Here is a 15,731-nt window from a genome sequence, read left to right as displayed (position 1 = left end):
CTCAGGCTTCTAAGCGCCTTTGTCTTAATTGTTCAACTAAGTATACAGTGCACAAACCAATGAAAAATAAAAAATAAAAACCGCCAACATATGTATTTTCATATTCTGTGCATCTAATATCACCCTAAGACATCACAAGCAGTGGTCCCTCCATTGTAGGGTAGTTCAACATCAGAATATTATGAGCTAATTAATATTAGACAAATATCATGCTACCAATTTAAAGATGTGAAAAAACTTGACACCACCCCATCAACACAACTTGAACCCAACCGAGATTAGCTGATTTAAGTTGATTTTTTTCATGTCCATTTCATAATTGTGTCAACCAGATTAACCCGTTAAAATACACAGGTTGTGTTCAGAATCAGAAAGTCAACTAGTTTAACCCAATTTGACACATTTAAATAATCGTATGACATACAGTAAACCCAAAGTTAATCATGTTGTTATAGAGATAAAATGGATGACTGGTCATTTATAGTTTTAATTCAATATTTTAATTGCTTTTGTTATATTTGCATTTTAATATCAAGAAAAAAATAGGGCAAATTACACAAACCACCCCCGAGGTTTTTATATTGTGCATGTAGATAGAAGTTATAGTAATATTACAAAAAGGTCCATACTAACCGTTTGAACACAAGGGATCAATATAAATTTACATTTTTGACCTTAAAATTAAAGTATTTCTTTTTAATGAAAAAAAATAAAAGATTTGGCGTGACCCATCGACTCTGATTGATTGAGCAACGACCAATTTTTTTGGGTCGATTTCAAACCCTAAGGTTCGTGGAATTTTGTGAAGGAATTCGGAATGGTTTGTGGCTCTGTGGTTGGATTTGGGTCTGTGATTGGTTTTGTTGCAGATGGTTTTGTGGGTTTTGCAATTTGGTTCTGGTGTTCGTGGTGATGGATGTTTGGGTGGGTTTGGTGGTGGTTGCACTTGGCGGTGATGTGGTAGGGAACTGATGGGGTGTACCACTCTTTGAGGGGCAAAAATGAAACTTGCCAATACACAATATTTTTTATTTTTTTCATTAAAAACAAATATTTTAATTTTAAGGTCAAAAATGTAAATTTATATTGATCCCTTGTGGTCAAACGGTCAATACGGACCTTTCTGTAATATTGATATAACTTCTATCTACACGCACAATATAAAAATATCGAGAGTAGTTTGTGTAATTTGCACAAAAAAATATTAAACAGACCATGTTGTGCCACAAAAGACAAGGGTCATGTCAAGTTACATCTTTAATAAATGGCTCGTGTTCATGCCAAGAGTGCTTCACCGAAATTTTCATGTTCAGGTTGACACATAGCATAAACCCTCATCTCAAAACAACGTAAACACGACTTGTTAACACGAATTATCACCACATACTAAAGTGTTTGTTCTTATGATTTGAACCAGTATTCTTATGTTTGACAGCATGAGGATAGATTGAAAAGTTCAGAGAATAAATAAAGACATCTTTGGTTGGATAGCAGTTCCAGGGAGGATTCTGACACTACATAACTTGAGGAGGAGGAGGCAGGTCGTTAACTAGTGTTGCATGTGCAATAGAGAGGGTAGGTCTCCTTCTGTTTGCATAGCCCAGTGGTCCAAGACAGTCGGGGCTTGCTTTTGGGGTTGTTTGGGGAACAGTGGGTTACAACCCGGTCCTCTAGAGGCATGATAGAGGTTTTGAGACGTTGTACAGTGAGTTCCAGGGCCTGTGACTTTAGGACGGTGGTGCCCTTGTGTTTGGTGCTGCTTAGGAGGGAACAGAATAGGAGATCATTCGATGGTGAGGAGACTCCAATTGGGGCACTGAAATTCTCTATTATTAGTTCTCTCTTTTGCCAAGTTATGGGCAGAAATTGTATATCCAAGGGGGAGACAGTTGATTTTTTTTTTTACATATTGAAAGATCCGAAGCCCTATTTGGTTCTTGTGTAGCTTTTGCAGGATGCGTATCCCTTTTGAATGCCTTCTAATACAATCTTACTTATCAAAAAGTGTTCAGCCATCGTGCCAACAATCAATGAATTTATATAAACATTACTTTTTCTACCATCGTGCCAACAATAAGTGAATAGTATCCAATCAATGAATTTATATAAACAATATGCGGTCCAATCCAATAACAGTCATTTTACGGATAGTAAGTTAAAAGATGAAAGTTAACAACACAGTGGACTCTACAAAACCATTTAATCTCACTCTATTTCAAATTGGACATGGGGGGAAGAAAAAAAGATATTATTTTTCTAAGAGAGGCAATTTAATGCTGTAAAAATTCCGTGGAAAGCAGAACTGGTTGGGGCATAAACATATTGAAACTAAAAGAATTTCTTTCACTTTTGATCCATTTTCTCCAATTGACAAGTAAACCAAACAAATGAAGTCGGCTATACTATGTTAAATAATACCACGATTTTAAAATAATAAACAGGAAGCAGAGTCTGCCCAAACCATATTTGTCATCCAACTAAAGAGAGTTTCTATAGATACCGTTTCAACATTTTGGTGACATGAAAATAAGAAACATAAAAAACAATCAGAAGGGCAGCAATCTCACTTGTCTTCTGCTGGTATTGGTATCCTTTAGCCCCTTAGATAAAATGGGAATGATCAAAGGAAGCACTCTTTCCCCAAGCTTCCTAACAAGCTCACCTAGTGACCGTCCAGCAACCTACAAACAAATGAGTAATAGAATTTGTAGTTGTTGAATTGTGAAAATTATATATACTAATAAGTCAAAAATTATTACAGGAATAGCAGACCTGTCGTCTTTCAGAGGATGAAGATGCAAGAGAAGCAATTAATGTATTCATTAAAACTGGCATTATTTCCTTGAGCGTCTTTGGAGTGTTTGCAACTATAGTCTTCCATACATGTAATGCAGCCTAAAAAAAGGATGAAAAAGAAGAGAGGAAAAAATGTGGGGCTTCAATTCATTTATCAGATATTTAAATGGAAAGAAACTGTGTCAGTATTCGGTAGTAAGCGAAGCAATAACTAGTTGAAATTGATAGCATCATGACCTGGCGCACTGATAAGCTGACATCAGTTCGAACCATATACAGCGCAGCAAGAACTTCATTACGCTTATTCATTCCAAGCACCTCAATAATAGCACGGCCATGTGCTTCAGTACTAGACCCTTCGTCATCACTACCACCCTCAAGCAGTGATTTTCCAGAAGTTCCAGCCACCTAGAAGAAAAAGAACATCCCAGATGAGAAGCCTACATTATCACTGTAGGCTCTTATCAAAGGGTAATCCAATCTTTGTAACAAAATGCAAAATATTCCACTACACAGAATGGGAATGGACATGGGATGCCACAAAATCTGAAACACGGAATATATAGACTCATACAGATCAGCTAACCAAAATGCAGTAAGGTATAAGAGAAAAAATTTCTTTCAATAACTAATGACTTAGTGACACATAATTTTATTAAAAAAAATTACGCAAGGAAACTCATCATAATTAGGAGTTGATTACACAAAATGCAAAACGTAGCATACAGTACCTGAATCGACCTAGAAGAAAAAGATCATCCCAGATGAGAAGCCTACATTATCATAATGCAAAATATTCCACTACACAGAATGGGAATGGACATGGGACACCACATAATCTGAAACGCGGTATATATAGGCTCATACAGATCAGTGAACCGAAATGCAGCGAGGTATATGAGAATAATTTTCTTTCAATAACTAATGACTAATGACACGTAATTTTATAAAAATAATTTACGTAAGGAAACTCGTCATAATTTGGAGTTGATTACGCAAAATGCAAAATGTAGCATACAGTACCTGAATTAAGCTACCGATTTGCTTTGGTCCTTCCATTAATATGTCATTAATAAAGCTATAGTTGTCACTTCAAGATCATTTTGGTAATGTTGCATCTTATAAAGGAAAACAAATATTAATGGAAGAAACAAGAAAACATTTTTAGGCCGACAGATGAAGCATGATGGAAGTAAAGTGTACAGATTTGCACGAGCACTAGCTTTTGTTACAATATTAAAATATTTGAAGAGGTTGAGGAGGATATACCTTAAACAATAGATCACCTAATAATTCCACAGAACTTTGCCGTATACGCCAATTGTCATTAAAAATACCATCTTCTACAGCTGGAAGGAGCAGAGGCAAAGAACTACAAAAAGGACAAAAACCCAACATAATTAGAAATTGAACATTAATAGCAATGTGAAAATATAACAAACATCTTGACAAAATGTGTCACAAAATCAGTAATTGAGCATTAATAGAGTTCCAACTATATAGAAAACATTTTACTTAAAAATGGGAAACAAATTTCATTCCTCACAAGTCAGTAAGCTACAAATGACATAAATGTGAAAACTAAACCCAAAACTATTCATTTTAATTCCCTGGAATTTAATAGGGCATTATCCGATTAAATTAATAATCAATCAGTTCTTGCAATCAATTTTGAATTCAGAATTGATGAAGATGAAGTATTAGCTTTAAAAAAAATAAAAAAATAAAAAATCAGCAATGGACCAAAAAACCCAAAAGAAAGACACATACGTCGTTGCATAATGCTCCACCAGAACGTGCCCAGCACTGAGTGCTGCTTCACGGACAGATTCATTCTCATCTGCTAGGCCTGTATGATAAAATAAGCAGGCAATGTATTCATAACTAAGTGAACAAAGAGTAGACGAAGTATGCAATTGTAAAAAGTAATAATAATAAACCAACAAAAGTGCAAAAACTCGTACATCCACAGAAATAAAACAGAAAATGAATACTTACCATCTAAGATAGAAGGGAGCACCTGCTGCAAATAGTTCTGGAATTGGACACCTAATGACCTTGGCAAATACTACAACCAAATTCCATAAGAAGATAGCAAAATTCAGAAGGAAAGGAAAGTTTTCATAAAAAAAACCAAATCAATCAATTCACTATGTTTACCTTAAAAAGTGTCAGATGCCCATCACGCACAGATGCCTTTTGATGAGAACAGTTCCGAATAATATCGGGAAGTATATGCTCAAAGTATTCTGTTCCTAATGCAGCCAAAACCTAGTACAGACAACAACCTCTTCGTCAGCAATCATAACTTCAGCAAAACACGGTCCAAATCACACCATGAATTATAAGACTCTATTGTCGACATAAAGGTAAATTTAATGACACAAGGATAAAAATAACCCTATTATTTAGAAAGAAAACAAATTTCATCAAATTTATGATTCCAAGAGGGCCAGGATGAACCTAACACTTAAAATACTACAAGTTAGGACATAAGGACCCTAGATTGTGTTAGAATATAGTTAATCCTCAGTTTGCGTGCTTAAGCTGAAATTGAAGCAAAATTAGTCCCATGCTTAACGACAGTTAATACAAAACAATGTTTTTGCACCCAGCCCAAAAATCCATGGAATGTTGCTACAATAAGTGTAGGGGAAAAAAAGGCTAAGAAGGAAAGGCAGAACACAATATTAAAAACAAAAACAAAAAAAAACAAAACAAAACAAAAAACAAAAAACAAAAAAACAAAAAAAAGAAGAAGAAGAAGAAGAAGAAGAAGAAGAAGAAAAGAGAAAAGAGAAAAAAGAAAAAGAAAATAAAAATCTAACCTCGCTCAGCCCTTGGGCTGCTCCAGAGCGTTCAACATTACTATTATCAGACTTAAGTGTATCTAACAACCACGAAACAAGATCTGGGAAGTTTTCTTCTCCCATTCCTCTTATAAGAGAACCAAGGGCCCTTGCAGCAACAGACCGGACTTCAGGAATTGGATCGACAAGAACCTGTTTTTGTTAGAAACAAAGAAAATGAGATCAACAATTAGAATGGTTAAAATGTATGAGTCAACAAAGTCAGAGAGGCACCTTCTTTACTTCAGGAAGGAGCAATCCTATATAGGGAATCATGTCCTTCGGTTCGGTTACTAACGAACACATATTTCCAACTATTTGGGCAGCTTTCTTTTTAGTTTCTGCACCCCTTTCCCTCAACCCTCTATGCACTATAGGCACCAACAGTGCAAGTGAAGGAGCATCGATTGAATTAACAAAAGTTGTCTGCAACAAATAAATATGCACTTGAAGCTATAAGGAGAGTAGAGATAAAAAAAAACATTAACTGGCATCAATATAGTCAATTTCCTTACTTGGAGGAGAATATCAAGGGAGTATTTTGTATAGTCATTGGGGTCTGTGAGACCCATTAAAAGAGTAGGGACAAGAGAAGATATTTCCGGATTCTTTATCACATTCCCAACCTAGATATAGCACAAAGAAAAGATTACATAACAATATTAAGGTAAAGAGTGGAAGCAACTTGATAATAAAAATTCTCACCTCCGTAAGGGCCGTTTGCCCTGCTGACTGAACTTTGGGATGGGTGTCTGTTAGCACCTGCAACCAAAACATTAATTCAAGCAATGAGAAAATTTAGGTGAAATCTTAGGAAGACTGTCCACCAACCAAAAGTAGGAAGCCACAAGGGAAATTTATGTTAAGATAACCTCTGTCAACTTAGGCACAATCCTAGGGAGGCATTGAGACAGCTGCTGTGGAGCGCAATAAGCCATAGCACCAAGAAGTTGCACACTACTTTGCTTCGTCCGCCAAGCTTTATCTTCAAGGCCCTGAACAAACCACGCATTTTTACCATGAATTTCTCATGTTAGGGAACTCTGGAACTTATGAGATCATGAACTATGTACACATCCCATAGAACACAGATATAGACTCGCTTAGAAGGGCAGCGAGTTTATTGAAGAAACCTCACTTAAATGCCGTCTAAAATTCTAGAAAGTTCATCGCTTAAATATGATTAAGAATTAGCCTCACATTCTTTTAACCACTTTTTAATCCATAAGCCCCAGCTATGTCATCTCAACCCGAATCCCAATAATCAAAAGTCTTGCCACTTGTATTAGATTATTAGCCATCTTTTCCTATCCTATAGGGCCACAGGGGGACTGTATTCAATGATCTCAATAATCCATAATCATCAGAAGTTTCTAAACCCTATTACATAAGGCCATATTTATAAAGTAAAATCATAGGCAATTTTACGAAACCCAAATAACTAATTATTCAAATATTACAAAAAATTTACATAAAAAAATAAAGGTAACTCCAACATAATAAATTCCTAAAAATAATTAAAATAAAGGAAAATCGATCTTTCCTTGCCCCTATCCAGGCATCGTAAGGACCATGTGCCACTCATGCGTACGGATCATTTCTTCATCTCTATACATTCTCACCAGCTGAACAGAACACTGAAAATTACTGCAATGCTATATCTCCAAATAATCAGAAAAGCTAAAATCACCATCAAACATTATTGCTTCAAACTGATCCACTTCATATTCCTAGTATTCAAGCACAGACTAGGGCTTCCCTCCATTATTCCAAGGAAAATTACACCTTAAAAGATGCAACGAATTACCAATAAATTTAGTAACCATCAAAGGCTCAATTTTCCATCTTATTCAACTCAAGCGTACAAACAACAGAATCAATGTAGAAGTCATCAAGTTAAGTTAAAGACTGCAGAGCACCATGGCCAATTTCTTCAGGAGATACCATATCCAGCACAAACACTTCAACCTCATTAGATGATTAATATGAATCTTCCAGCTCAAGAGAAACAAGACTGCTTTCCAAATACCCCTCTCAAGATGCATCAGGTCAAATTGAAGCAACTACTTCTGCAAAATCAATATAGGAGACGATAGGTGGTTCTCAAACGATGACGGTGATGTCAGGATGAAGAGGACAAGTTGGTAGCAATGTGATGGACGGTTGTGTTGGTTTATGTCCTGTCTCAGTTTACTGTTCTGTCTTAGTTCTCTTAGTTTGCTCTTTTAATGTCAAAAAGTCATAATTCAATTCGTAGAATTCTTATTTCCTTTCAAATAGAGCCGACAGCCCTTGAAGGGTGTTTCTGTAATTCTGCAGCACTCAAAAGTATTCTCTCAGCTGGAATACTTCTAGAAAGAGCTCTGTTTATTTTATCCCCATTGACTTTATTACCCTTGCAGCATGAGTATCAGTTTCTAATAGAAGAGGGCAGTTTGGTACTATATATGGAAAGTCAGGTCTGAGGGGCATTTCTGTCAATGAATCTCTAATGGATCTTTTACCTAAAACTATGAATTGACCAGCTGAGCTAAGATGTTAAAGAAACCTGCAAACAGCTGATGCATTAATGACAGTCACACAAAAAGCTTAAAGTTCATCTGTTACAGTTTGTTCAAGCTTAAATCTATTCAGAACAGCTGTGCATCACTCAAAATGAGCTAAACCAAGCTGATTCAGTCTTGAGTGTCAACTACTGAAGTTCAAATTTTCAAATCTCATCATCTGCTGTTTCCTGCACTGTCAAGCTGCTCTACTGAATCTGTATTTTTCATACACTCTGCATCAATCATATTCCATCGTATCCTATGGTGTGAGACATTTTTCTATACTTGTGAGATGGGTTAGTTTTTGGATTTGGGTGAAGTGAACAGGAGGAGGTTAACAAAACATTGTGGTAGAGTAAACTGAGAGATACACTGATACTGTAAAGTGTGAAATGTACTGAGTTTGTTGATATAGTAGATTGGTTAACCTAGGCTTAACAAACTCATGGATGTTTCCCAATTTTGGGGGTTTTACCATGTATATTTGGTGTCCCGTGTGTTTGATTAAATTTCCTTTTAACTGTTTGATTTATTGACAGTATTCGTGAAATTTTTTACCAAGGAACCAATTCACCCCTTTCCTCTTGGTTCCTAAAGGTTAATTAACAATGGCGGTCTCAGAATGACGAGATAACACAGGCAGGTGAAGTGCTGGAGATGACAAAGGGGATAACAATGGTGACACTGTTGACACAATCTCAGCAGCAAAGACAATGTGCAACGTGGTGGTCCGCTAACTCCACATGCGAGGCGGCTACTCGGGACAGTAACAGCTTTTCGACAACATTGAAGAAGAAAAAGATAGCAACGGCTATGGCAATCGGGGAATGTGATGAGCTTGAGTTTGGGGTTTGCAATATTGATTCAACTAGGTTGTGTTTGATGAATAAATGTGGTGGGCTGCAGGGTGTGGTTGTGCGGCTTTAAGATAGGTGGTGGTTTGTTTCTGTGGCTGTTTGGATTGTTGGACTTGTAAGTGACAGATGAAAGATGGTTAGGCAAGTGTTTTGATTTCCAGAGACTAGGGGTTTAAAGGTACTCAATGGAGTTTCGGTTTCGGCTTCTTTGGATTTTTTTTTTTTTTTGCTTGTGAACAGTAATAGTAGGATTGCAGGAGTTCCGATCGATGGGTGCTTCGATTGGCTATGACTTTGTTGATTTGAAGGCCATGATCAGAGCTTGGATTTTTTGCTCTGAACTTGGATCTTCGCTTCAATACCACATTGATGTAAGACCAAAGTGGTGTCAACCGAATGCAAGACGATCAACGCTCTTGATGCAAAATAGATGTAGACCCAGGGAAGAGAGTAATGATGAGGGAGAAGACAAGAATAATAATTAGGTGGAAGCAATCTTCTATTCAACAATCTAGAAAAACCAATAATCATAAAAAGTTTCTAAACCTAAAAATATTTAAAATATAGTAAAACACTAAAAACCCAAATTCCTTTGCCCTATTCACAGGCATAGGAGTGAGCCATGTGCAGTTCATGCATACGGAACATTTTTTCATCTCCACCAAAAGCATAATAAAGTACTGTTTTGTTTGAAAGTAATCATAGTTTTTAATGAAGACAATGACCGAACAATTGTTCAGTAGTCCAGTGACAATTTTTAAAAATGTCAATAAACACAACCATTTGTCTGATAAGAATTAGACCAGCCCCATTGCAACTATCAACATGAAAAACAACGTTAAGCAAAACAAAAGTGAATTTGTTAAAACAATATATATATATATAAAGAAATTATATAAATTTGTATATACATATATATATAGATATATGTGTGTGGAACTATTTGTCTACACCTAGTTTAATAATAAGTTAAGCTTATAGATGTATGTAGAGCTATCCGTTGACACCTAGTTCAAGAATGAAGTTAAACTTAACAAACACCGATAACTTTTAGTAGGAATTCAATTTTTTGGTTGGAAATTCAACGAAAAATCATATCAATTAAAATATAGGAGCTGCCTAATCAACATCAGGCTTTAATTTAGAGTTTAATATAATATTTAACAAAGAGAAATATGAATTCATAGATAGAAAAATAATATAAATTCATGGGTTGAAAAAAGAACCTTTAAAAGTGACGGAAGAACAAGTTTCACCCCCTGTGCACTAAGTTGTGACATCATTGCACGAGCAGCACATTCAGCAGCTTCTCGAACTGCAACAACTTGATCAGAAAAGGAAACCAAAAGTAGTGGTAACATTTGAATTACATACCTGACCACAGAGACACGGTGGAAAGAGATTAGTTCTACATTCCAACCGATATAGAAGAAAATCAAAGTTTGCTTACAAATAACTGACTACGTACGGTTCAAATAATCTACCAAGCTTCTCACAAAGGCACTCAAACGCAAGTAATGCACCCTCACGGCATTTAGCAGAATTCCTGAAATTTCAAGATAGTTAAATTTCAACACATGCTAAGGTAGATTTCGATAGTCAATAAAGCTGTGATGATGAAGGTGCACACAATTGCAATCTTGTATAGTAGAAAAATATGTTCGGGAACATGAGTGAAAAGTTGGAAATTACATAACAAAAGGGATTACATGCTTACAAAAGTAAATATACAAAAATTCAAGACTGGTTAAGAATAACCAACAAACTACTTTTCCTTCGGGCAAGAAAATCTCAACCAAAAATTAGAACAAATTTTACAATAAAATCCTGATAGTAACGAAAGCTATCTAGAGAGTGCTAGTTTAAACATCTGGACAACATGAAAAATGTCCAGTGATTGGAGTCTAAAAAGTGTGCTCATATATCAGCAATCAGGAGCTAAATTAAAATTCGCTGGACCGGGATAAAAATAATGGGGGATGGAAGGGGAAGGAATCGGATCATTAGAAAAATATACAAAAATTTAGAATAACAAGTTGCATGTGTGAGCGCACACACAAACACACAAGACAAGATCTGTGTAGGTTTGACAGTGTGCAAAAAATTTAAAAAGCAAGGAAGATCAAAATTCACCTAAACATGAAGCACTTAGCACTACAAAGCTCTCAACCTTCTTTCTCCCAATCAGAAACCAAAACATTTGCTACATAACCTGCATACAAACTCATGGAAAATAACCCCCTAAGCCACAGGGTTTAGATTGTCCCTCTAAGCCACTATATTAACATACTTCATACCGAGTAATCATCCATGGTGCACAAAGCACACATAAATCAAAACGAGTGTATAAACATAGTGTTAATATTTCTATAACTACTCATGTAAGAGAACTGCCAATATGTGCTGCCTTTTTTGAGACAATTAAAACCATCTTGTTTACAAGACCACTTTGTACAAAGCAAACCTTAGGTGCTTAGAGGAGACGAGGTTGGATAATTCCTTCAGTATTTCAAATATTGGAGTGACAATAGATTTAGGGAGTAATTCATGATCGCAAGACATAGGCAACCAAGAGCTGTTAAAATATAAATAATAACGATAGTTGAAGTGAAATCAAGAAATTGAAAGTTTTTATGTCCAGAAATCTTGTTGCAAAATCATTTCATAAAAATGATCTTAATGCTCCTATTCTACCATTCCCTTCCAACGGTTTGGCAAAAAAAAAAAACCCTACACTACTAAGAACATAGGAAGGGGAAAGAGGTTCCAAATTGGTGGTGATATGTACAAAAGGAGCAGTGGATCACCTTCTTGCCCAAGAGACACAGGTACAGTCCTTGATGGCATATTTACTCACTGTTGGTTGGGTATTTCCAATGATGGGAGAATTGACTAAGACAGCAGTGTTGAAAAGAGACCATTTTGCCTTATTTGGTGCATATGGTGAGAAAGCAAAGGGTAAAATTTTGATGGAATGGAGGAGCCAAGGTTCCAATTTGTTGTTCAGTTGGTCTACAAGGTGGGTCAACTGGAATAAATAAGAGCTTAGGGAGTAGTATTTACACATAGACCTGATCTTGATCTAAGCTCTTAAAACTCTTTTGTCTAATAAAGTATGAGTGTCAGATGTTCCTCAAATTTTATGAAGAATTGTTATTATAGGGTTGGGATGATGGAAGAATTGGCTGTGATACAAGAGCTTGTGTTGAAAATGGACCACTTTTGCTTCATTTGTGGATATTGTGGAAAGCAACTGATGGATCTTTTATGGAATAGAGCCAAAGATTAAGTGTAATTTTTGTTTTTGTTGTTCAGTTGGTGTACAAGTAGGGTTGCACCTACCATAAAGAAAAATAGGATAGGACGGTTGCTTCATTTGGTGCATAAGAATGCACTTTGTTCATAGTCCTCAAATGGTCTACAAGAATCACTCCCCAGAGCAGTGACTCCATGAAATGCCTAATGCAGCACCTTTAAGCGATTTAGATTCTTAAAAGTTGTCATGGTTGAGCAAATGACGTTTGGCAATACCTCCCAGGAGGAGGGTTTTTAATAAATTTTGCACAAAGAAGTGGCCCAAATTTGATTGACCTTGGAACTGGCAAGAATATTCGTGATCTATTAGATGGAAATAGCAAGGAAAGGAAATGAATTTTTTAAAACATTTTAAGAACTTGAATAGCAGGAAAAGGGAAATATTGATGGAAAGCTATTTTCTATAGCCACCAACATCCCATAAAAGTTTCCTACAAAAAACACAGGAAATATTTTGGGTTCTTTGAGGAAGTCACATGGATTTACAATTTCATGGATTCTGTGAAATGGTAAATTCCAATCACTTTCTTGATTACATGCTAATCAAATGCATGTTTCCCATTTACATATTTAAAAAAAAAAAAAATGGTGTATGTTTCCTTTCACTCACTTAACTATCTTTTACTTCCACTTGCTGAAATTAGTTTCCATCTAACCAAACAGACCTTTAAAGAAAATTCTTTTATACCAAGGAACTGAACAAAAACATTAAAAATGGAATACTGAAAAATTGTAAGCCTCTAAGAAGACAAAATTTTAGTCAAGAATAGTGCCTAAAAAAGAGGCAAGCCTTATGCCAATTAAGATGTAATTCTCTATCCACCAACAGTTCCAAATAAGAACAATAAAACTAAGGCTTTCAATTTTTCAGTGCACGTATGAGATCACCACCACATATAACAAGAGAGGAAAGTTTAAAACACAGGATCTGCAATGAACATATTTGTATATGTTTGCCCAAGTATATACATATATAAATATGATCCTTCACCCATTCATTCAATACTCCAGTAAATTTGAGCTGAAGTTAGTAGATTATTATGAGTACAAAACAGCAATAAAGATATAACGTTGGCAAAAGTAGTGATGGAGAACAAACCTATCCACGAGACCACCTTGCAACGTAGCCACAATTCCATACTTCTTCAGACATGAAATTCCAAATCCCTTAACCACCCCAGCAAGTCCAAATGCAGCTCCACGGCGCTCCCCATATTTGTCACTCTTCATCAGCTGATCCAAAAGCCTTGAAACAAGCACTGGTCCATCTTCCTGAAGCAAGAAAAAGAAAGAAAAAAAAAATTATATATGAAGTAAAAAGAAAAGTCAACCCTCATCAATCAGCACATAGAGAGGTTAGAATAAAATATATATATATATATATAATAAATAATAAAAACAGTATCTCCCCAGTACTACAAAATGTGAATTTTCATAGTACGAAGGGATATATATATATATATATATATATATATATATATATATATATTTATTTATTTATAAGAAGAAGAAGAAGAAAACAAGCATTAAAAATACAAAGAGGAAATAACCTTAAAAAGAAAACTAAGCTTTTGTGAAATCCAGTTACAGAAACATAAAACACAAGTTCCCCAGTTGAGGAAAACAAAGAAAAAAATCCCCAAAGTAGGCGAAAACTAAAAAGTATACATATAAGAAATGCTTAACATTGTGCCCTATCAAACCCTATAGCAATTAGAGAATCTGATATTGCCATCTTCTTTTGAATCCAACACCATTATAGTGCCTTAATCACATAAAAGCTCCAATTAGTGAATCTTGCTCAAAATCAAAGGAGACAAATCCAAAAATACCACCCCTTCAAATAAACTTAAACATCACAGCAATTAAAAAAAAAAAAAAATAGAAAAAAATAACAAGTTAAACATTTTTCCCTCAAGTTCAAGACCCATTTTAGTAGCAAGACTTGCAACATACATGTTTCGATTGCATTAGCGGAGATAAGCAGGATGAGACTGCCCTTTGAACAGCTTCAGATGGGGTGTTTAAAACATCCAATAACTTCTCTACAACAGCATGAACCTTCGGATCATCCTGTTCCAAAGTACACCTGTTAAAACTTAAATGGATTCACAAAGAGAGTGCCATATTTACAATAAGTATGTAAATAATAATTTCACACCTTTGCCAAATGTTTTGCCAAAGCACCAGTAAAAATAACAACACCCTCACGCACCAAATCATACTTTTCTTCATCTGGTGACTGAAGAAGAGCACAAACTAAATAAGAAAAATAAGCAGGTCCCGCAATATTACTGCATGAATATAACATCTCAGCTCTAACAATTAAGACGTTGATGAATATTCAAATAGATATATAGATAGATAGATAGAGACCGACAGACAGATATTACAGTGAGAGACTGACTTCTGAGGAATACCAACCTTTTTGTTTAAGTAGTTCTCAAAAATCGGAAATAACAAAGACACGTTATCTTTTCCATGCTTATCAATAATCATGATACCAGCATTTATCATTCTTCCCCGGACATCTGCATTAGCATCAGCCTGCAGTATCAAAAGCAACCACAAGTTGGTTAATTGTTTACAGGTACATAAACATTGCGACGCATCCATCAAGAAGAACTCTTCCAAGTTCTCTAATTAAAATGCAAAACTAAATAATGAGGTGATGAACAGAAAAAATGGGCAACACTCTACTCGTGGACACAAATTTTGACAGCAATAAAGCAACAATATCATAATAATCGAAACTAATAATAGGCCATTTAAGGTAACACTTTCACAATCTACTATTGTATAACAAGAGAAATAGATTTAACTGTAAAACAACATCCAAAGATGGAAATGTCCAAATAAAAGACAGTGGGATAACAAAGCAAATCTTACCAGTGCTCGCGATATCAGGAATGTCATAACAACGGGAAGGTCTTTGGTTCTCAGAACATCAGCTGCAGAATGTAAAGCCAAAGCTATCCCTTGTCTGCCTAGCCAACCAGCATCAATATGGTCCTCACCGAAACCAGCATCACGGATATACAATGAAAATAGGGTCGAAAGGCATTCCTGAATACATCACCAATCTATAAGAAAACCAAGCTGGCTATGTATGACAAGAGTGTAAATAGAAATTCATTGAAACCTGTATGGTATCGGGGTTTTCATCCAATGCAGCAGACAATGCTTCCGCAGCAGCGAAACGAACATTATAGTTAACGTGGGAAAGTGCTTTCAAAAGTCCAGAATAGTCAGTCCCAAAGTCATACCCATAGCGATCCCAAATGTCTTCTGCCAATTCTGCAACAGACTGAACCAAAAGTGACACTTGGTTAATAATGACAATGATTTCTGTAAAATAAGATTTAGGA

At 35.6% G+C, this 15,731-nt stretch overlaps 1 protein-coding gene across 3 annotated transcripts in view; it reads right to left on the bottom strand.

The window, feature by feature from the left end:
- The window catches only part of LOC132311676 (protein ILITYHIA), a 64,927-nt gene that overhangs the window by 13,742 nt on the left and 35,454 nt on the right, over positions 1-15,731 (bottom strand). For all 3 annotated transcript variants that reach the window (XM_059809708.1, XM_059809709.1, XM_059809710.1), the window contains 20 exons: positions 15,506-15,670; positions 15,253-15,429; positions 14,788-14,910; positions 14,525-14,605; positions 14,320-14,436; positions 13,463-13,635; positions 10,517-10,594; positions 10,275-10,422; positions 6,518-6,640; positions 6,351-6,407; positions 6,161-6,271; positions 5,880-6,071; positions 5,625-5,798; positions 4,957-5,067; positions 4,795-4,864; positions 4,567-4,645; positions 4,066-4,168; positions 3,034-3,204; positions 2,773-2,895; positions 2,568-2,681 (listed from right to left, as the gene is read on the bottom strand). In XM_059809708.1, coding sequence (XP_059665691.1) covers positions 2,568-2,681; positions 2,773-2,895; positions 3,034-3,204; positions 4,066-4,168; positions 4,567-4,645; positions 4,795-4,864; positions 4,957-5,067; positions 5,625-5,798; positions 5,880-6,071; positions 6,161-6,271; positions 6,351-6,407; positions 6,518-6,640; positions 10,275-10,422; positions 10,517-10,594; positions 13,463-13,635; positions 14,320-14,436; positions 14,525-14,605; positions 14,788-14,910; positions 15,253-15,429; positions 15,506-15,670 — 2,490 coding nt within the window. The remainder of the gene's footprint in view (positions 1-2,567; positions 2,682-2,772; positions 2,896-3,033; positions 3,205-4,065; positions 4,169-4,566; positions 4,646-4,794; positions 4,865-4,956; positions 5,068-5,624; positions 5,799-5,879; positions 6,072-6,160; positions 6,272-6,350; positions 6,408-6,517; positions 6,641-10,274; positions 10,423-10,516; positions 10,595-13,462; positions 13,636-14,319; positions 14,437-14,524; positions 14,606-14,787; positions 14,911-15,252; positions 15,430-15,505; positions 15,671-15,731) is intronic.

The sequence above is a fragment of the Cornus florida genome, unplaced genomic scaffold (genome assembly GCF_030987335.1).
Source record: "Cornus florida cultivar Cherokee Brave unplaced genomic scaffold, ASM3098733v1 CherokeeBrave_3.0.0_Hap2_Chr06, whole genome shotgun sequence".
Classification (NCBI taxonomy): Eukaryota; Viridiplantae; Streptophyta; class Magnoliopsida; order Cornales; family Cornaceae; genus Cornus; species Cornus florida.
This window is presented reverse-complemented; position numbering and strand designations above follow the sequence as displayed.